We start from the raw sequence: 22,582 nt of genomic DNA, 5'->3' as shown, positions 1-22,582 counted from the left end.
TGAAAATTCTCAACCCCCCACCACATGAGTAAATAAGGCGCTCAAGGCTGAAACTGAGAGGGACACTGGAAGTTGAGGAAAACTGTCTTAAGTGCGTGCTTTCCGGATCAACCTACCATGAATTACAGCATGCACAAATGCATGATTTATGCCTAGATCCTCCTAAAGTTTTGGTTCAAGGTAAAGATTTAGGGGATACTTGGCTAGAAAAGAGATTTTGGTAAACCACTGAGGGTTAGTATAATTTTACATTAATTTCCTGTTTAATCTTTGTCTGTATGTATGACTCTTAACAGTACTTTATAGTTTACATGGGCTTCCCAGGTGGCACTAGTAGTAAAGTACCCACCTGCAAATGCAGATAGACTAAGGGATGTGGATTTGATTCCTAGGTTGGGAAGAACCCCTGGAGGAGGGCACGGCAGCTCACTGCAGTATTGCTTGGAAAATCCCCATGGACAGAGGAGCCTGGCGGGTAACAGTCCATGGGGTCACAAAGAGTCAGACACGACTGAAGCAACTTAGCACACATGCATGCATGGTTTTCATAGTAGTTTTGTAGGGTTTTTAATTTTACCATTACAGTTCCTATACAGTGATCTGTTTTATTCCTCCTGCTTTACGGATGAGAAGACTGATGATGAAAGATATTGACACATTTAAACAATTGGTTTAAGAAGTCATAAGAGATTAGAATTCTACATGGTCACCTACTTGCCGTATGATCTTGTGCTAGTTTCTTTACCTTCTGGAGTCTTGGTCTCATCATCTTTAGTTGGAAATAATAATACCTGTGTCATTGTGGTTATTGTTGATTAATGCCCTTATGTGCATAAAGTACTTAGTGTACTGCCTGCCTAAAAGTAAGCATGGTGGTTTAGTTGCTAAGTCTTGTCCAACTCTTGCGCTACTCTTCTCTTATATCCACTGTTGGACATAGGGAATGTTTATGCCTGGATGTAGGAAAGTTATGACCAACCTAGATAGCATATTGAAAAGCAGAGACATTACTTTGCCAACAAAGGTTCATCTAGTCAAGGCTATGGTTTTTCCAGTGGTCATGTATGGATGTGAGAGTTGGACCATGAAGAAAGCTGAGCACCGAAGAATTGATGCTTTTGAACTGTGGTGTTGGAGAAGACTGTTGAGAGTCCCTTGGACTGCAAGGAGATCCAAGCAGTCTATCCTAAAGGAGATCAGCCCTGGGTGTTCTTTGGAAGGAATGATGCTAAAGCTGAAACTCCAATACTTTGGCCACCTCATGCGAAGAGTTGAGTCATTGGAAAAGACTCTGATGCTGGGAGGGATTGGGGGCAGGAGGAGAAGGGGACGACAGAGGATGCGATGGCTGGGTGGCATCACTGACTCGATGGACATGAGTTTGAGTGAACTCTGGTAATTGGTGATGGACAGGGAGGCCTGGCATGCTGCAATTCATGGGATTGCAAAGAGTCGGACACGACTGAACTGAACTGAGGAAAACATAAGTGAAAACACATGCCTTGGTATGTGTCCCTGTCCTGCCCTCTCTTGCGTCTCCTCTACACCCCTTCCACACACGCTTGAATTGAGTAATTCACACTCAGGGTTAGTCTCAGTCTGAGTTCATGTTTAAGTTAGCGTGGGGCCACCTTGTGTTAGTGTGCATTAATGGCAGGTCAGGAACCAGGCTAAAAAGTCATTGTCAAGACTCACATGTTCACACCCTGAAAATGGAAAATAAGGTTTGACTTATCTCGTACTTGGGTTTCCATACCACTTCATGCTGACCTTTTATGCTACACTTCAAGTTTGGCAAAAAATTTCTCTTAAGAGGAAAAAGAATGTATTCATAATTTATTTTTAGCCCTTGGCCAACAATTAGGTATCACAGTAAAAAGGCATCTTTGTTGCCTTTGTCAAATTTGTAAAAATTCTATTATACTAAAATCAGTCTTTCTCAACCTTTGAATTCCATTTAAAGTTAAAAGTCAGTAACCGTTTTTTTTTTTTTTTTATGATCTTGACACCTATAAGTTATATTCAAGATTTTACATAGAATGTTAAGGAAGTGTTAAAGGTTTAGAGGAAGACTATTTATTTTCATATGCACTTCTTATGTTCTTAGGAAAGAGAATGCAAATCATTTTGTACTTAGAGACAGATGCTCTGAGAAATTAAAAAAAAAATTAAAACACTGCATAAAAATGTGACATTTTAAAAAGTTTTTTCTCTTCCTCTTGTTTCTATGTAGAACTAGTAAAATACCATTTAAAAGTGTATTTAGAATGGTGACAATTTAGATACAAGGATTGACATGAATTGCAGAAATCTGAGAAAATGTGGCATATTAAGGCAAATAATTTTTCAAATTCTAGTCTCTTGGGACACCTGGTTTTTACTCATAAAGCAAGGATAGAGCTTGTCTAAATAGTCAGGGTGTACTGGGAAGGCGTTAGAGAATGGGTGAGAGGCGCATGACGCTCAACTCTTGAGAATCATTTATGCTCCTCAAAATACAGTCCTTCGGTAAAATAAGAAATAGGATTTTCAGTTCAAGAAGTTCTCAGACTAATCATACTTTATGTGCAACCTTGAAACAGTTTGCATTTGTGAGTTTTTTCCATAGTACCTTCAGAACTCATATAGCAGACTACTTTTGCCAAAGAGAAATTATGACCTTTTTGAATTTCTAATATGATTTTACTAAGTTTGGAAGAAAAAAAATACTTTTCATTTTGCAATTAATAAGGCATTATGATGACAGGGTAAGTGGTGGGATGTATGTTTGTATTTTAAATTAATATTTCTGTGGGACTTAATGCATAATTGGCTACTCTTTTTAGACCACGTCTTTTAAGGCTTAAGTGAAGCTGGTTTATATGATACATTGTAGATTTAAAGAACAAAAAATAATGAAAACAAAAGTGAAAGCTGCCAACTGATTAGCCAGAATTCTTACTGAACAGCAGGAGCCAAGAACACCTCCTGTCAAATGAAAAGTTCTATTCCAATTAAATTTCCAATTAATGTGTACCCTGTTGTCTCTTAGATATTGCCCCTGCTTGGACTGATAACTATGGGCCACAAGGAAAGAAGATTTCCCTAAATCCGTCTGTCCGCGTTAAGGTGGAGAAACTGGAAATGGTAAATACTTGAAATTTTTTCATCTTTCTTCCGTGAAACTATAGCAAGGAAGTATTGTCATTCTTTGTGAGGATAAAAGATTGGAGCCATTAGTTTCTTGAGTTATCTATTTGCAGTTAATTAGACTTCAAACCTGTAATGGCAATAAGTACAAGGAAGTAATACCCCATTACTCAATTTTTGAAAAAGTGAAGGGAAGCTAAATCCTAAACAACAATATATAAACCTACTAGATAAAAAGAAAATGGTAGCAATGTACCCAAAAAATCATATAGAGGATAAGTTTATATTGAGAATTTCTATTTATAAAAGAAACAAGATGATTAAAAAAGAAAAATTATAAGCAGAAAAAGATTTTAAAACTTTTCCTCTCAGGTTACCTGGGAGCTGACAGCAAAAATATATGAAGGTTTTTGGGTTGTTCGTTTGTTTTTTAAATATGAAAATGGATATAGTGCTAAGGGTTCACAGCCTCTACTTTCCTGGCAGTTTTTGTGGATAATGATTTTTTACATTTAGGAAGAGTATAAAAATGCATAGCTAGAGTAATTATGCATTAACATTCACGCACATATTCAGACCTTTGCATGGTCCTCTAATAATACCTTTATCAACACCAGTTTGAATCTTACTCATTGTTCAAATTCTGACTCAGTTCCAACTCCTTTGTCCAGTTTCTTGCTAATGTTTATAGTTTAGGCCAAAACTGCCATTTTTGCACATCTGTAGCATTGAACATCACTTTACAGTACCCTGAAATCTTCTGTGTTTTATCAGCGAGTGAACGCTTGCAATCTCTTTGTACCACTACTTAAATCTGTACCACCACACCAATCTGATTTGTGCTGTATAAAATTTTCTCATTAATTAGATACTTGATATGTCTCCCTTGTGTCTTCAAAATCCTGAGTATCTTTTTCTGTGTTTTACTTTCTTTTTGTGGCTGAAATGTAAGTTCTGGATAATGGCAAGTTTTACAATCAGTAACATTAACATCATCAAAAAATAGAATGTTTGAGGTTTAAAACCATATCTGTTAATATCTAAAAATAAATAACGACTGTTTTTTAATGATATTGCTGTTTTATACATTTTGGAATATCTGAGGTTTAATACTAATCATTCCTCTGGATAAGGAGAAAATTATTCAGCTAATGACTTTACCTGGCAGTGTTTAGTCCTTGAATTAAGCTAGTTAAATTTTTCTAGCACATACTTTAAAAAAATGATTAATTTTCTTAGAGATACGAAAATCATCTAAATTTGTATTGATTCCAAGTTGCTTGCATATTGAATCGGTATTCCACTTTTAGTCCTCCTTTTAGCCTAAGCAAATTGATTATTTTTGTAGCAAAATAAAATTAGTTTTATAGCCAAGGAAACCTACATTCTGTGTAACCTACATTCTTCCCTGCTTTTATTCCAGATATTTTCAGTGACTGTATTTAGTAGAGCAGTCTTTGTTCTCAGAGTTTGAAACTAAATTTCATGCAATAAATTTTTTTTCTAAAATCTGTTTTATCTTCTATCCACCCATGTTTTCTGAGTTACTCTTACCTTTTTGAATAGTTGCATATTAATGTATTAATATCTGTATCAGTTTAATTTAAAATAGATCCTTCTATTTTAGTTGCTACTTTGTAGACAGATTCAACTTTATTGTCCATTACATTTTTAACATATTTCCTATTTATTGATAAATGTGTTCAAGTGTTTGTAATAAAATTCTTTTTACTCTGTTTCCTATAAGTATTTACATATAGTATCTAGGAAATTGGTAATATAAAATATTTCACAAGGAAAAGGTGTTGACTGATTGTGTGGTTATTAAGTCATTAGCCAAAGCAGTACAATTTTTTTCTTTTCTGGGTTGCAATTTATTTTAAGAAACAATGTCCCAGTTATCTTATTTTCTTCCTTATCCATCATTTTTCTTAACAGAACAGGTTAACAAAAAATTGGGGGGGGGTACAATTTTTAAGAAAGGCAGAGAAGTTAGAATTTGATGAGGAAATTATCTGTGAAATGTATGTTTCTGGGGCATTGTTTTCATGAACTCCTACATGTTTTAGTAGTGTAGGGAGACAGTTTTATATCAGGATATACTGGAAAGTAATTTCTAACACTGAACTAATACTATGTGTCTTGTTTGATCCCATTGTTAAACTTATAAGTAGGTATGGTTAAACATAGAAATAAGGATATACTTTTTAGTTGGCTTGAAGGTGAAAAATTATTGCACCTCCTTGCTATCTATATTTTTGTACCTGAGAAAGATGCTTTGGGTTACAGATGCCATTTCGCTGATGTTTACTTTACTCTTGCCATTTCTATAACATTTGAATAAATCTGTAGTGAGCAGTGGTACCCAGTGTCTGAACATAGTTAATGAGGTGGTCTTTGTATTAGGTTGGGAAGTACGTGACTAATATATTAAGAAATGACAGTTTTAAAATTCATCATTTTTTGGATATCAGAAAAAGTTAAGGACATTTATGTGTCTGACAAATTTGCGTTTTTATTTACAGTTTAAAGATGATATTAGTTATTCAAGAAATTATTGGAACTTATTTTTAATCAAAGATACATTACCTGAAATTCATTTTTCTAATTGAAGTGTAGTGGATTTACAGTATTATATTAGCTTCAAGTATCTCACATTGTAATTCAGAATTTTTGCAGATTATACTCCATTATAGGTTATTATAAAATGACTATAATTCCTTGTGCTATACAGTAAATCTTTGCTGTTCATCTCTTTTATATATAGCAGCTTATATCTATTAATCCCATACCTGAGATTTGTCCCTAATTCCCCCCTTTCCTCTCCTCTTTGATAATCATAAATTTGTTTTCTATACCTTTGAGTCTGTTTTGCACATATGTTTGTATTGTATTTTCGATTCCAAATGTGGTATCGTATAATTCTTGTCTTTGTCTGACTTATTTCACTAAGCATATTCTCTAGGTCCATCCATATTGCTGCAAATGGCAGGATTTCATTTTTCATGGCTGAGTAGTATTCCATGAGATGTACACTCACACAAACACAAGCACATACCCATCTTCTTAATCCAGTCATCTGTTCAGAGGCACTTGGGTTGCTTACATGACATAGCTGTTATAAATAGTGCTGTTCTGAACATTAGGGTGAATGTATCTTTTTGAATTAGTGTTTTCATTTTTTTCCCAATAAATACCCAGGAGTAGAGCTGGTGAATCATATATGGTAGTTCTAATTTCAGTTTTTTGAGGAAGCTATTTACTATTTTCCAAAGTTTCAGCACCTGTTTACACTGCTTTTAACAGTTATAAAAGGGTTCCCGTTTGTCCATCTCCTTGCAACATTCATTATTTGTAGGTCTTTTCAATGGTAAGTCATTCTGACGAGAGTGAACTGATTATCTCTTTATTGTTTGGATTTGCATTTTTCTTGTAATTAGTATTGTTGAGTGTCCTTCCATGTGCCTATTAGCTGTCTGTATGTCTTCTTTGGAGAAATGGTTATTCAGGTTCTATGTTCTGTCCATTTTTTGATTGAGTTGTCTTTTTTTTTCTGATACTGAGTTTATGAATTTTTTATATGTTTAGGATATTAATCCCTTGTCTGTTGCATCATTTACAAATATTTTTTCCCATTCCATAGGTTGTCTTTTCATTTTGTTTATGGTTTCCTTTGTTGGACAAAAGCTTTTAAATTTAATTAGGTTGCATTTGTTTATTTTTGCTTTTATTTCTTTTGCCTTAGGAGTCTGATTAAAAATAATATTCCTATAATTTATGTCAAAGAGTATTCAGCCTGTGTTCTCTTCTTGGAGTTTTATGGTTTCTGTTCTTACATTAGGTCTTTAAACCATTTTGAGTTTATTTTTGTATATGGTGTGACATAGTGTTCTAATCTCATAATTTTACATGTGACTTCGGTTTTTCCAGAACCACATGTTAAGGGATGATCTTTTCTCCATTGTATGTTCTTACTCCTTTGTTATAGATGATTTGGCCATTTGGGGTCTTTCCTGTTTCTATATGAATTTTATGATTGTTTCTTCTAGTACAGTGAAAATGTCCTGATATTTTCATAGAGATTGAATTAAATCTATAAATCTCTTATTCTACTTTATATCAACTTCAATTTCCTTCATTGTTGTTTTATTAGTTTTCAGAGTATACTTTCACTGTAAGATTATTCCTAGGTATTTTTTTCTTTCTGATATGGATTTTAAAAGGATTCTCTTTCTGATATTTCATTATTAGTTTATAGACCACAACATAATTCTGTATATTAATCTTGTTTCCTACTACCTTGTGAAAATCATTTATTAGTTCTAAAAGTTTTCTGTAGAGACTTTAGGGTTTTCTTTCTATAGAACAGATGACTCTCAGATGTCATCTGCAAATAGTGACAGTTTTATGTTTTCACTTTCAACTTGGATACCTTTCATTTCTCTTTCTTGTCTTATTGCTGTGGTTAGAAGTTTTAATATTTAAGAAGAAGTGGTTACAGTGGGCATTCTTGTCATGTTCCTGAATTTAGCATGAAGTAATTTAGCTTTTCATCAGTTAGTATTATCTTGGGTTTGTGTTTGTTGCAAATGGCCTTTACTATGTTCAGATGTGTTCTTTCTATATCCACTTTGATGCAAGTTTTAATCATGAATGGATGTTGTATTTTGTCATGTGCTTTTTTGCGTCTTTTGAGGTGATCATGTAATTTTTATCTTTCCTTTGGCTAATGTGGTATATCCCATTGATTGATTTGCATACACTGAATCATCTTTGTGCCCCTGGAATGAATCCAACTTAATCACGGTGTATAAACTTTTTTATGTATTATTGGATTTGGTTTGCTAATATTTTTTGAGGATTTTGCATCTGTATTCATCGATGATATTGACACATAATTTTTTTGAGACATCTTTGTCTGGTTTTGATATCACAGTAATGGTGGCCTTGTAGAATGAATTTGGGAGTGCTCCCTCCTCTTCAAATGTTTTGAAATAGCTCGAGAAGGATAAGTATAAGTTCTTTATATGTTTGGTAGAATTCCCCGGTGAAGCTGTTTGGTTGGTCCTGGACGTTTGTTTGCAGATTCTATTATTTTTATTACAGATTCTATTTTATTTCTAGTGATTGTTCAAATTGTCTGTTGTCTTCTTGACTCAGTCTTAGCAGGTTATATGTTTCTAGAAATTTGTCTGTTTCTTCTAGGGTGTCCAGTTTATTGGCATATAACTGTTTATAGTATTCTCAGGATTTTTTGTATTTCTGTGGTGTCAGTTATTATTTCACCTGTTTCATTTCTTAATTTGTTTATTTGGGTCCTCTTTTTTCTTCTTGGTGAGCCAGGATACACATTTGTCAATTTTATGTATCCTTTAATTGTCTTTTTTTTATCTCTATTTTATTTCCTCTGTGGAAATAATAATTTCCTTCCTTCTGCTGGCTTTGGCTTTGGCTTTGGCTTTGTTTGTTTCTTCTGCTAATTCTTGTGGGTGGTAAGTCAGGTTGTTTATTTCTTGAGAAAGACCTGTATCACTGTGAACTTCCCTCTTAGAACTGTTTTTGGTTTTTGTTTTTTTTTCCTTTTAAAGATCTCAAAGATTTTATAAAGTTATATTTTCATTTTTATTTGTTTTGAAGTATTTTCTAATTTCTCTTTGATTTCATCATTGACCCATTTTAATAGCATGTTGTTTAGTCTCCATGTGTTTATTCTTTTTGTATTTTTCTTTCTGTGGTTGATTCCTAATTTAAGACCATTGTGGTCAGAAAAGATGCTTGATGTAATTTTTTAGATTTGTTTAGATTTATTTTGTGTTGAGTATGTGATCTGTCATAGAGAACATTTCATGCATACTTGCAAAGAATGCATATGCTTCCTTTAGGGGAAATGAAGTGTCCTGTAGGTATCAATTAAATCCAACTCTAGGACCTTATTGATTGGGTACTAATCAGTAGGACCTATTGATTAGGTCCTAATAACAATTAGGACAATAAGGACAATTAGGACCTAATCAATAGGTCCTATTGATTATTGGACCAATTATTGATTTTCCATTTGGATAATTTGTCCATTAATGTCAGCAGGATGTTAAAGTTCACTGTTATTGTACTATTGTTATTTTCTTCATTTGTCTCTGTTAATATTTGCTTTATATATTTAGGTCCTCCCATTATTAGGTGCATACGTTAATGAGTGTAATATCTTCTTATATTGATTCCTTTATTATTACATAGGGCTTCCCTGGTGGCTCAGGGGTCAAAGCATCTGCCTGCAATGCGGGAGACCTGGGTTCAATCCCTGGGTCAGGAAGATCCCCTGGAGAAGGAAGTGGCAACCCACTCCAGTATTCTTGCCTGGAGAATCCCATGGATGGAGGAGCCTGGTGGGCTACAGTACACGGGGTCACAAAAGAGTCGGACACGACTGAGCGAGCGACTTAACAGTGTTCTTCTTTGTCTTTTGTGATAACCGTTCTTTTAAAGTCTGTTTTGTCTGATACACACACTGTTACCACTTTCTTGGCATTTTCATTTTGCATGGAATAGCTATTTTCTATCCCCTCACTTTCAGTCTGTATGTGTCTTTAACCCTGAAGTAATTCTTTTCTAGACAGTGTATTGAAGGATTTTGTATTTTTATCCAATCAGCCATCCAATGTCTTTTGATTCGAGTGTTTATTCTATTGACATTTACAGGAATTATTGATAGGCTCTAGGAGTCGGTGATGGACAGGGAAGCCTAGAGTGGTGCAGTCCATGCGGTTGCAAAGAGTCAGACACACCTGAGCAACTGAACTGAACTGAAATTACTTACTGCCATCTTATCACTTATTTTTTGTCGTTTTTGTAGCTCTTCTCTATTTCTTCTTTTTTTTCTTTTCCCATTGTGGTTTGTAAGTTTTTGCTCTGAGGTTACCATGGGATTCATGTATGTTGAGCCAAAGTTATATCTACTTCATTTAAACTGAAAGACATTTAAATTCAAATGTGTTCTGGAAGACCTACATTTTTTTCTCTCCTCCCCCATATTTGGTTTTGATCTCAAATTTTACATGTTAATGTTTATCCCTTAACTATCTACAATAGAGTTGCTGTTATAGTTTTTTATCTTTTAATCCACATATTGGTTTATTTAAGTAAACTGTGATCTCTATTATATATCTGTCTTTTCTAATGGGCTTTATCCTTTCCTATAGATGCTTATTTCCTTAGAGGCATCTTAGAAAAGATCCTTCAGCATTTTTTTTTAAGGGTAGATCTGGTATTACTGAATTCATTCAGTTTTTGCTTATCTGAGAAATCATCTCTCCTTTTTTTCTACATGACAATATGGTTGGGTAGAGTCTCCACATTTTGAATATACATGCTACTCCCTTCTTACTGGCAAAGTTTCTACAAAAAAATCAACTGTTAGCCTTATGGATATTTCCCTTGTATACGACTCTTTGTTTTTTTCTTGCTGCTTTTAGAACTGTCTCTTTAACTTTTACCATTTTAATTATGGCATATCTTACCATAGGTATGTTTGGGTTCATCTTTTTAATGAACCTCTGTGCTGCCTATGCCCAGATAATGTTTCCTTCCTTCAGTCTGGGAAATCTTACAGCCACAACTTAATCACATATACTTTTGATACCCGTTTTTCCTCTCGCTTCTCTTCTCACATTATAGGAAACCCTATAATGTGAATATTGGCATACTTAGTGTTATCCCAAAGATGTCATATATTACTTTTTAAAATTTGCCTTTCTAACTGCTATTTTGATTGGATGATTTCCATTATTATATCTTCCAGATCACAAATGCATTTTTCTGTGTCATTTAGTTTGCATCCATTTCTTCTAGAGTTTTTTTTTTTTTTAATTTCAGATATTTAATTAATTATCTGTTTTCAACTGTATGTTTTTTATATTTTTTAGTTCCTTGTTCAAATGATCTGTGTTTAGATAAATTATTTTCCCTAATTCAGTTAGCAATGTTTTAAAATCTTTATCTGGAAAATTATTTCTGTTTCATTATTTACTTTCTGCAGGGATTTTCTCTTACTCTTTCATTTGAGAGTAGTTCCTCTGTCTTTTCATTTTAATTTTCTCTGTCTTTGTGAATTTAGATGAACGATGTACCTGTTGTGGTCTTGAGGGAGTATTCTTATGTGAGAGCATCCCTATGCAAACTGCATGTGCCCAGTGTCTTTAGTGGGAGGGCTGGATTTGATATGGGTGCCTATCACATCTTTCCTCGGGGTGTGCTGGCTCCTGTCACTTTGGTAGGGGGTGTGGCTGGTGATGGAGGAGCTAGAGCCTGCACAGGGTATGAGATGGGACTTCTCTGCTCACTGAATGTCACCACCCTGTCAGGGGCAGGATTTGCTCCCATGTTGCCAAAGCAGAATCCCTGAAGGTCAGGCTAGAACTGGCTGTTTCCCTTAGTATGTATTTTTACTTCTTGCACTGGGGCCTTTGCCCCAAAGGAGGGGAGTCCTGCAGCAAGTGGGCCTGTATATTTACAGAGGTCTAAGTCTGCCTCTGCAGACAACAGCACCCCTGCTCAGATGCAACCCACATTCGCCCCTTTCCCTGGTCGTGGTCCCCACAGATCTAGTGCTGTCCTGTGGCTTAGAGTGAGCCGAGCTGGGGTGTTTGCTCAGCGTAGGCCAGTATACTTAGCGAGGCAGGTGCAGGAAGTCTGCCCCCATGCTACCGTCCTAAATGTGGGCTGTTTTGGGGGCACTTCTTGAGCAAGCCACCACTGCCTACCTGGGCTACACCCTGCACCCCCAGGTCACCTCTGCATCCCTAAGCCAAGTCTTTTCCCAAGTCTTGGGTGCCCCAGGTCCAGTACATGCTGTGATGTAGAGTGAGTGGGACTGGGTGTTCTCTCTGCTTGGACTGAGGAGCACAGCAAGGTGGCAGCTGCTAGGGCAGACCTCTCTCCATCCTGTGCTAGTACCTGCCCACTCCTCTTGAGTGGACTCTAAGCTCCTCTACCCTTTCTGTCTATTCTTGCAGTTCTCCCAGTACCCACGGGGGCTTGTGTCTCCCCAGACCGGGACTGGGACACCCAGTCTGTGGTTCAGCCCACTCACTTCCAGGATGAATGTCCGTCCATGTGATCTCTCTTTTCCTCTAAGTTCCCAACCACAGGCATAGGTCCCAACCCTATCACTTCTCTTCCTGTCCTGCACAGTTAGCCATTATCTTTCTTTAAGTATCAGTTGTATGAAGGTCCTTATACCAGTTCCCAGTTATTTTTCCTTGAGAATTGTTCCATATGTCAATGTATTTTTTATGTGCTTGTGGAAAGAGGTGAGCTCCATGTCCTCCTACTCTGCCATCTTCATCTCCCATCAAATTACTTCCAGTGTAAATTTATGAGCTTACCTCCCTCACTGACATGCTGTGTTCTTCCAGAGTAAATTTTACTTTCAGCAAAACTTTCATCTGTTACTGTTTAGCTCAGGAGCAATTTACACTGTAGTTAATTGCATTTTTCAGTATTATTATTGCTTAATATAATAAGAACCACTGTATATTGAGTACCTTCTGTGATGGATATTTTATTTGCATTATTTTTATAAAATTGTTTTTATTTCTTTATATGAAAATATTAACTATATGCAAGAATGATTGAATTTTATGTCTAAAGTTTAAAGAATAATAAAACAAATACACATGTACCCACCACCCAGGTAAGAATGAGAATCTTTGACATTGCCTGTGCCTTTCTTCTTGATCATATATACCTCTTTCCTCAGTAGGTAATGCTATTCCAAATGTTGAGTATCATTTATATGCTTTTCACAAGTTAATTGCTAAAATATTAACGAGATCAAAGTGTTTGCTTTCAGCTTTGCTTAAGTTACTGTTAAAATTTTCCTTCTGTTTCCTCATCTCCTAGAAAAGCATTTGACTCATAGTGTATACTCAGAAACTAATTGTTCGATTGTTGTATTTTTTTTCTTAAAGTAACTGTACAAATTTTCATTCCTACCAGTCTTATGGAAGTGTTTCCATTGTTCCATATACTTTACAGTTAATCTTATTATAATGCATTTTTACTTCTTTATCCTGTCTTAATTTTAAATTTTTCTTTGTTACTTTTTTAAATCCCTTCCCCCCCCCATCTTTATTGTATTTTTTTGGTTTGATTATGTTTGATTTTTTGGTCATTGGTTTTTGTATTTTATTTTTATTCTTCTCCATCATGTTTAGAAATTAAGTCTTTTCTTGGTAATCTTATTGGTTACCTTAAAATTTTAACATTCATCTTGAACTTAGTCTTAAGTTAATCAGAATCTTTACCTTTCTTTCAGACATACAAGGTACTTATATACTTAACACTTTAACTCTGATTAGCCCCTTCCCAGCTTCAGTTCAGTTCAGTCGCTCAGTCATGTCCAACTCTTTGCGACCCCATGAATCGCAGCACGCCAGGCCTCCCTGTCCATCACCATCTCCCGGAGTTCACTCAAACTCACGTCTGTTGAGTCAGTGATGCCATCCAGCCATCTCATCCTCTGTCGTCCCCTTCTCCTCCTGCACCCAATCCCTCCCAGCATCGGAGTCTTTTCCAATGAATCAATTCTTCGCATGAGGTGGCCAAAGTACTGGAGTTTCAGCTTTAGCATCATTCCTTCCAAAGAACACCCAGGGCTGATCTCCTTTAGAATGGACTGGTTGGATCTCCTTGCAGTCCAAGGGACTCTGAAGAGTCTTCTCCAACACCACAGTTCAAAAGCATCAATTCTTCGGCGCTTAGCTTTCCTCACAGTCCAACTCTTGCATCCATACATGACCACAGGAAAAACCATAGCCTTGACTAGACGGACCTTTGTTGGCAATGTCTCTGCTTTTCAGTATGCTATCTAGGTTGGTCATAACTTTTCTTCCAAGCTTACATGCTTATAATTACCCACTATTTGACTTTAGTGAGGCATTGTTTCTCTAATTCACTTTCTTTGCAGTCACCTCCTAACCTCACTTAACCATTGAGTTTCTAATTTATTTTTTCTTTTTCTTTCTTTTTTGTTATTTAAATAGTAAAAGTATGATAACACATTTACAGGAGAATTAGAAAATGGAGAACAAAGTTACATATTATTCCAATATATACTACAATTACTTTTAAGTACATAAAGTAAAATTTTTTTTAATAGTTGGAGTTTCAATATCAAACTCTCAAAAATTAATAGAATGAATAGACAGAAAAGTAGAATGATATAGTAGACCTGTAAAGCACTATGAACCCATTCAACATAATTAAGATTTATTATATTTTCACACAATGGCAGGATATGAATTCTATTCAAATTCGTATAGACTGTAAACCAGGAGACACTGGAACATACCCAGGGACATAAAACAAGGTGCAAAAATGTCATGGTCTAAATCTATTGAAATCATACAGAGTCTGAATTATGTTAGAAATCAACATCAAAAGGTATTTGAAAATAACCCACATATTTTTAAGTGCAATATGACATTTACCAGGAGAGATCTTTGACTTAGCCATTGAAAGTCTCAATAAAGTTGAAAAGCTGAAGAAACACAGAGGATGATTGCGGAGAAGAAAGCATGTAATGAGAAATTAATATCAAAGGTACTTTAAAAATCTCATGTATTTGGAAATTAAATGTCCACTTTTAAATGATGGGTGTATCTAAGAAGCCATAACAAGGAAAATTAGAAAAATTAGAAAACGTTTGTAACAGAGAAGAGAATTTGTCAGAATTTGTTGCATGCAGCTAGAGCTGCTCAGTGACTGGATTCAAAGTGGAATCTTGAATAAGGTGTGAAAACAACGTGATTTGTTATTTTCTATCTAGTATTTTAATAATTTTGAACTATGAACAGAGATAGGTAATATTTTATAGGAGGCAGCGATCAAAACCATCTCAAAGGAAAAGAAATGCAAGAAGGCAAAACAGTTATCTGAGGAGGCTTTACAAATAGCTGAAGAAAGACAAAAAGTGAAAAGGGAGAAAGGGAAAAGCATATCCAACTAAATGAAGAGTTCCAAAGAATAGCACAGAGAGACAAGAAGGCCTTATTAAATGAACAGTACATAAAACTAGAAAAAGTAAATAAGGGGAAAGACTGGAGATCTCTTCAGGAAAATTAGAAATATCGAGGCAACATTTTGCGCAAAGATGGGCACAATAAAGGACAGAAATGGTAGAGACCTAGTAGACACTGAAGAGATCAAGAAGAGATGGTAAGAATACGTGGAAGAACTATACAGAAAAGAGCTTAATGAACCAGATTGCTTCAATCGTGTGGTCAGTCACCCAGAGGCAGAGATTATGGAGAGCAAAGTCAAGTGGGCCTTTGGAAGCACTGCTGTTAATAAAGCTAGTGGATGCGATGGAATTCCAGTCGAACAATTCAGAACCTTAAAGGATGATGTCATCAAGGTGTTGCACTCAATATGTCAGCAAATCTGGAAGATGCAGCAGTGGCCACAGGACTGGAAAAGGTCAGTCCTTATCCCAGTTTCCAAGAAGGGTAGTACTAAAGAACGTGCTAACCATTAGACAGTTGCACTCATCTTCCATGCTAGTAAGGTCATGCTTAAAATCTTGTGTGCTAGGCTTCAGCATTTTGTGAGCCAAGAACTTCGAGGTGTCCAAGCTGGGTTTAAAAAAGGCAGAGGAACCAGAAATCAGATTGCCAACATTCACCGGATAATAGAGAAAGCAAGGGAATTCCAGAAAAACATCTTACCTCTGTTTCATTGACTATGCTAAAGCCTTTGACTGTGTGGATCATAAACTGTGGAAAGCTCTTAAAGAGATGGGAATACCAGACTTAATGGTTCAAGATTGAGAAAGGAGTACAACAGGGTTGTCTGCTGTCATCCTGTTTATTTAACCTATACCTGAGCACATCATGAGAAATGCCAGGCTGCATGAGTTACAAGCTGGAATCAAGATAGGCAGGAGAAAAATAAACCTCAGATATGCAGATGATAACCTCTCTAATGGCAGAAAGCAAAGAGGAGCTAAGGAACCTCTTGATGAGGTTGAAGGAAGAGAGTGAAAGAGCCAGCTTAAGGCTTAAGGCTAAACATTAAAAAAAAAAAAAAAAGCTGATCATGGCATCCAGCCCCATTCCTTCATGGCAAATAGAAGGGGAAAAGGTGGAAGTAGTGACAGATTTCCTCTTGGGTTGTAAAATCCCTGCAGATGGTGACTGTGGCCATGAAATCAGAAGATGTTGCTTCTTAGCAGGAAAACTATGACAAACCTAGACAGGATGTTGAAAAGTAAGACATTACTCATCCGACATAGGTCCATACCATCAAGGCAGTGGTCTTCCCAGTGGTCACGTACGGTTGTGAGAGCTGGACCATAAAGAAGACAGAACACCAAAGAACTGATGCCTTTGAACTGTGGTGCTGGAGAGGACTCCTGAAAGCCCATTGGACAGCAAGGAGATCAAACCAGTCAATTTTAAGGGAAATCAACCCTGAATACTTGTTGGAGGGACTAATGCTGAAGCTGAAACTCCAGTATTTTGGTCATCTAATGCGAACAACCGACACATTGGAAAAGTCCCTGACACTGGGGAAAACTGAGGGCAGAAGGAGAAGAGGGCATCAGAGGATGAGATGGCTGGATGGCATCACTGATGCAATGGACATGAACTTGGGTAAAGTTCAGGAGATGATGAGGTCTGGGAGGCCTGGCAGGCTATAGTCTATGAGGTCGCGAAGAGTTGGACACGAAGACAGAATAGAAAGCACTGTATGTAGTTTAATTTTGGCAAAAAGATACATTATTTATTTTTCTAAATATATAGATTCTGTATTCATAGAAGCTGCTGCTACTGCTGCTATGTCGCTTCAGTAGCAGCGACTCTGCGACCCTATAGACAGCAGCCTACCAGGCTCCCCGATCCCTGGGATTCTCCAGGCAAGAACACTGGAATGGGTTGCCATTCCTTCTCCAATGCATGAAAGTGAAAAGTGAAGTGAAGTCGTTCAGTCATGTTGGACCCTCAGCGACCCCATGGACTGCAGCCTGCCAGGCTCCTCCGTCCATAGGATTTTCCAGGCAAGAGTACTGGAGTGGGGTGCCATTGTCTTTTCCGATATTCACAGAAGTCAGGAAAACTGATACACCAGTTGACAAACAGTGTTTGTCTCTGGCTCAGTGGTTCTTAAGGTCAGGGATGCAGGTGTTTTGCCTCAGGGGACATTTGGCAATGTCTCAGGACATTTTGGGTTTTTACAGTTCGGAGAATGCAACCAAATCAGGACTCACTAAAAAAAAAGAGAGAGAGAGAGAAAATACTTCCTAAATTGTTAATATATGAAAATTTAAAATATACATCTAAATAAGTAATGTCAAAAACATTGCTAGGAAATATACAAAGGAATCTTACTTGTATCAATAGTTAGGAGAATACAAATGAACAAACAACATACTATTCCATAATCAACATACTGACAAAAATAAAGTGTGATAACAACAAATAGTTCACTTTTTAAAAATTTAAATGGTGTTCAACTGGATTAATGTATTATTATTATCCATTCTCTGATTCATGGACTTTTTAGAATTAGTCAGTCTGTTTTTTATAATTACATTTTACATGTCTCCTCATCATAGGATACATGTACTGTCAACTTTCTTAGACACTGTAAAATTGTTCTCCAAATTGGTTGTACCAATTTTTGCACAATACTAGTATATAAGCACTTCTATTCTTCTACCTTCTTAATAACATTTGCTGTTATCACACTCCAATTTTTGTCAGTATGTTCAATATTAAACTATAACACTGAGGTAAAAGATAAAAATAGTTTATAAGGCTATCCTTTGTCTTATACTGTGTGAAATCATAAATATACCAGAGTGCGTGTTATTAGGGAATAAATGTAGTGGCCTCAAATCCTGAACAGGAAGGATACCTTAGCTTTAGGGTAGTGGTTCCTGCTGAGAAACGATGGAGAAAGCTTTCAGCCAGGTGTGTGATGTTTATTTCTTAAATCGGCAGATATCAATGAGTGTCTATTTGACAGCAGGTAAATAGGTGTTCTTTGTATCATTGTCTTTACTTTTTTTTTTCCTTTTTGCTGTATTTGGAATATTTTTTATGATTAAAGGAAAAGACTAGCAAAAGTTAAGAATCATTATCTTGTATGCAAGACTATGACTGTGTAGACAGGGCAGGCAGATGATGCTGACTTAAGCTCTAGAATCACTTTTGAAGAAATCTCTTGATGTTTTCCCTGCCTCTTGTGTCCTTTTCTTGCTACGCCTAGCCATCTATACGTTGACCAGTTTATTTGCTGTGGGAGTCTGGCTGGCTGCAGTCCATGGGTTCTCAAAGAGTCAGACATGACTGAGCAAATAAGCACACATACCCTTACCCACTTTATTAAATTGCATAGTACACTTATTACATTTATTTATATGTTCTTTTCACCATAGAGATGATGGTAGGTAGTGGCTGTATCTTGTTGGTATGTGCCTTTGCATAGTTTCAGTTGAGTTCAGTTCAGTTCAGTCGCTCAGTCGTGTCTGACTCTTTGTGACCCCATGAATCGCAGCATGCCAGGCCTCCCTGTCCATCACCAACTCCCGAGGTTCACTCAAACTCACGTCCATCGAGTTGGTGATGCCATCCAGCCATCTCATCCTCTGTCATCCCCTTCTCCTCCTGCCCCCGATCCTTCCCAGCATCAGAGTCTTTCCAAATGAGTCAACTCTTTGCATGAGGTGGCCAAAGTACTGGAGTTTCAGCTTCAGCATCATTCCTTCCAAAGAAATCCTAGGGCTGATCTCCTTTAGAATGGACTGGTTGGATCTCCTTGCAGTCCAAGGGACTCTCAAGAGTCTTCTCCAACATCACAGTTCAAATGCATCAATTCTTTGGTACTCAGCTTTCTTCACAGTCCAACTCTCGCATCCATACATGACCACAGGAAAACCGTAGCCTTGATTAGATGGACCTTTGTTGGCAAAGTACTGTCTCTGCTTTTCAATATGCTATCTAGGTTGGTCATAACTTTTCTTCTAAGGATTAAACGTCTTTTAATTTCATGGCTGCAGTCACCATCTGCAGTGATTTTGGAGCCCAAAGTGCATAACAAATAGTAAACACTAAATAAATACTTGGTAAATGAAGTGATGGATGACTAAGCAGATTTCAAAGGAGGAAGCAATATATAAAGAGCAATTACTAGTATTAACTTTTACCTTCATTTTAGTTTTGATGTTCTTGCCAGAATCTAATAATAGGTCATTTTTTAGATTTTATACACCAGTTTACAGTTATATTTTGCTATATATAACCTTTTAATATAAACCAACAGTGATTTCCATTAGAGTTTTGTTTATCTTAAACCAAAAAGGAACCTGAAAGAAGATAATCCAGGGCTGGCATGGAGGTTCCTTTCTATCTTTCTGCTCTACCATCTTTATTGAGGTAACTCATGAACCAAGATAACTACTTAAATTCCAGCAATCTTTTCTTTCTTACCCCCTTTCTTTTCCTTCCTTCATTCTTTTTTTTCCCCCTTCTTTCTTTTAATTAAGACTAAAGGGAGAAGGACAAGGGACAAGAAGCACCTACCCCTACTTTTGAAAGACTTGCTAGAAGTTCCCTGCAAGTTTGCCTTCCATCTCCCTGACTAGTACATGGTCATATGGCCTCATCAAGCTGAAAAGGAGGCTGGGAAGTATCTCTTAGCTAAATGATGATGTTTTCAGCTAGAAATTGTGGTTCTGTTACTAAAGAACAAGGAGAGACTGAACATTGAAATAGTAATACAACTATCAGTCTCTGAAATTTTAACCACCTATGGGTACTAAAAAGAGGCAGGAGAGAGAAGTGGGTTCCAGAGAATGCTTTTTAGTTTATTATCTGTGTAAGCTTGCCCATAAACAAACCAAAAATTAGAATATTTTGTATTCGACCCAATTCTTGGCAACCTTAATTTTGGTCTCAAGTACAAGATATCAAACAAAAGTCTACATTGTCAGATTTGTTAAGATTTCCTTGCATTTTTCTTCTTCTTTGTCACATATTTTTAAAAACTAACAAATAGTTTGAATTTGGTTCTAGGGATATGCTTATAAATTTGACACTCGCTAAAGTGCTAGCTTTCCTTGGGGGAAAAAGTGAGGTGGTGGAAGATCAAGAAGCTAGTTTTTTATGGAAAATTAATCCATAAATAGTTATCAGACTTTTTTTGATCATGGTCACTGTTCCTGATATTGATTCTTTTCACTGGGTTATAAAATAATGGTAATGAAGTTTTATTCTTTGGAGATTAGAAAAATTGCTTCACATACATCCTTTCCATTCCAGGCTCTAAATTATCTTGGAATTCAGCCCACAAAAGAACAACACCAAGCCCTGAGACAACAAGTACAAGTAGACACAAAGGGGACGGTGTCTTTTGGAGGTAAGGTTAGGTTCATCATGCAACGTTAGGTTGCATCATCACAGAAACTTGGTCAAAGAGTTGTTGTGGCCCACATTTATTAAGAGTGCCTCTTCTTTAGAAGTAAATAAAGAAAAACAAAAACCACATCTATTAATATTTCAGGTTCCTTAAACGGTGGGACTTCGTTGGTGGCTCAGCAGTAAATAATCCACCTGCAAAGCAGGATACGTGGGTTTGATCCCTGGGTCATGAAGATCCCCTGGAGGAGGGCCTGGCAACCCACTCCAGTATTCTTGCCTAAGGAATCTCATAGACAGAGAAGCCTGGATAGCTATATACAGTCCATGGGGGTCACAAAGAGTCAGACACAACTGAAGTGACTGAGCATGCACATAACGCCTTATACAGTATTCTAAAAACTCAGAATTATTGGCCTAACTGAGTCAGCAGAAAGGAGAACTTTCTTAGAATCTTTCAGCTTTAAAGTATCATTCTATCATGTTATGTTCTGTTTTTAATTTGTTCCATAAATGTTTTCAACCAATATGATATAATAATATCATAGACTTTGCACTATTGGAAATTTTGATGGTTTTTCATTAACTGATAATATAAATAATTCTATATTTAATATAGCTTTTTTTCTTCTTTCTCTTAGGATAAATTCCCACAAGTGGCTTAGACTTTTCACATGTATTAATAAATTGTTTTTCAGAGACATTTTACACACATATTTATTCTGCCACTAGTATGTTTGAATGTAACTGTTTTTTGTATCCTTGACAGCAGTAAGAATTTAATTATTTTTTACAGAGTAGATGCAACATTGTATCATTCTAAAAGCATCAGCATTGCTAAAGAACGAAATTTGGGGTTTTGAAGTGATAAAAAAGATATATTTGATCCCCTCTCCTTTTGAAAATCATCACAAAATAATGAGAACAAGAAACAGAAATACATGTACAACCACAGTGAATAAGGACAGAAAGTAAATGAGAACAGTAAATGAGTTAGTGAGCAGAGGCATGTAAAGCCCAAGTGTTTGAAAAGATAGGGGAATCACACTAGAGAGCAAGCTGATTCCTGGAAAGGTTTAGGAATTGAGAGCATCAGGTACTTAAGGCTGGGTGTAGGCAGGGCATTTAGAACAGAGTTGTTAGGAATCTGTGTAAGGAGCAATTAGGTATGCTTTTCCCTGCCCTCAAGCAATCCAGCAACTACCACTAGATGAACATGTCACACCCCATGTCTCAGGAAACTTACAGTTTGCTAGGTAGACATTAGGCAGTGTTATATAACAATCAAGAGCATATGACTTTCAGTCAGATCTTAAATGGAATCTTGCTTTGCTACTTACTTGCCAAGTTAACTTATCTTAGCCCTAGATTGTAAAATGCAGAGGTTTAGAGGGCCTATCTCAGAAAATTCTGGAGATGAAACTACAAAGTGCCATTCCTAGCATTTGAGGCAGTTATAGAAACATTCACTGCTATTATTATTATTACTGCTACTACTATTGTTGTTATTATTAAGCCTATTTAAGTAAGTTAAATTTTAACCATTATTGTAACGATAGCTTTAACTTCATGTAGAGAAAGGTAAAGTTAACTGAGATAAGGTTAAGTGCTGTATTCTTACTGAAATGTGTTCTGTTTTAGATTTTGTCCACGTTGCCAGAAACTTGTTTTGCTTGCAATTGGATGAAGCCAATGTTGGTGCACATGAAATTTCCAGCATATTAAATTCACAGGTAGAGTATGCCCTATAGAGTTGTCTTAATTGCACTTAGATCAGATCAGATCAGTTGCTCAGTCGTGTTCGACTCTTTGTGACCCCCTGAATCGCAGCACACCAGGCCTCCCTGTCCATCACCATCTCCCGGAGTTCACTGAGACTCACTTCCATCGAGTCAGTGATGCCATCCAGCCATCTCATCCTCTGTCGTCCCCTTTTCCTCCTGCCCCCAATCCCTCCCAGCATCAGAGTCTTTTCCAGTGAGTCAACTCTTCCCATGAGGTGGCCAAAGTACTGGAGTTTCAGCTTTAGCATCATTCCT

At 36.5% G+C, this 22,582-nt stretch overlaps 1 protein-coding gene across 2 annotated transcripts in view; it reads left to right on the top strand.

The window, feature by feature from the left end:
* Positions 1–22,582, top strand: part of STXBP4 (syntaxin binding protein 4) — a 147,352-nt gene that overhangs the window by 56,271 nt on the left and 68,499 nt on the right. For both annotated transcript variants that reach the window (XM_010837486.1, XM_010837485.1), the window contains 3 exons: positions 3,032–3,126; positions 20,448–20,544; positions 22,185–22,276. In XM_010837486.1, coding sequence (XP_010835788.1) covers positions 3,032–3,126; positions 20,448–20,544; positions 22,185–22,276 — 284 coding nt within the window. The remainder of the gene's footprint in view (positions 1–3,031; positions 3,127–20,447; positions 20,545–22,184; positions 22,277–22,582) is intronic.

The sequence above is a fragment of the Bison bison genome, unplaced genomic scaffold (assembly GCF_000754665.1).
Source record: "Bison bison bison isolate TAMUID 2011002044 unplaced genomic scaffold, Bison_UMD1.0 scf7180017864075, whole genome shotgun sequence".
NCBI lineage: Eukaryota > Metazoa > Chordata > Mammalia > Artiodactyla > Bovidae > Bison > Bison bison.
The sequence above is the reverse complement of the archived record's forward strand: the minus strand, read 5'-3'. Positions and strand labels throughout refer to the sequence as shown.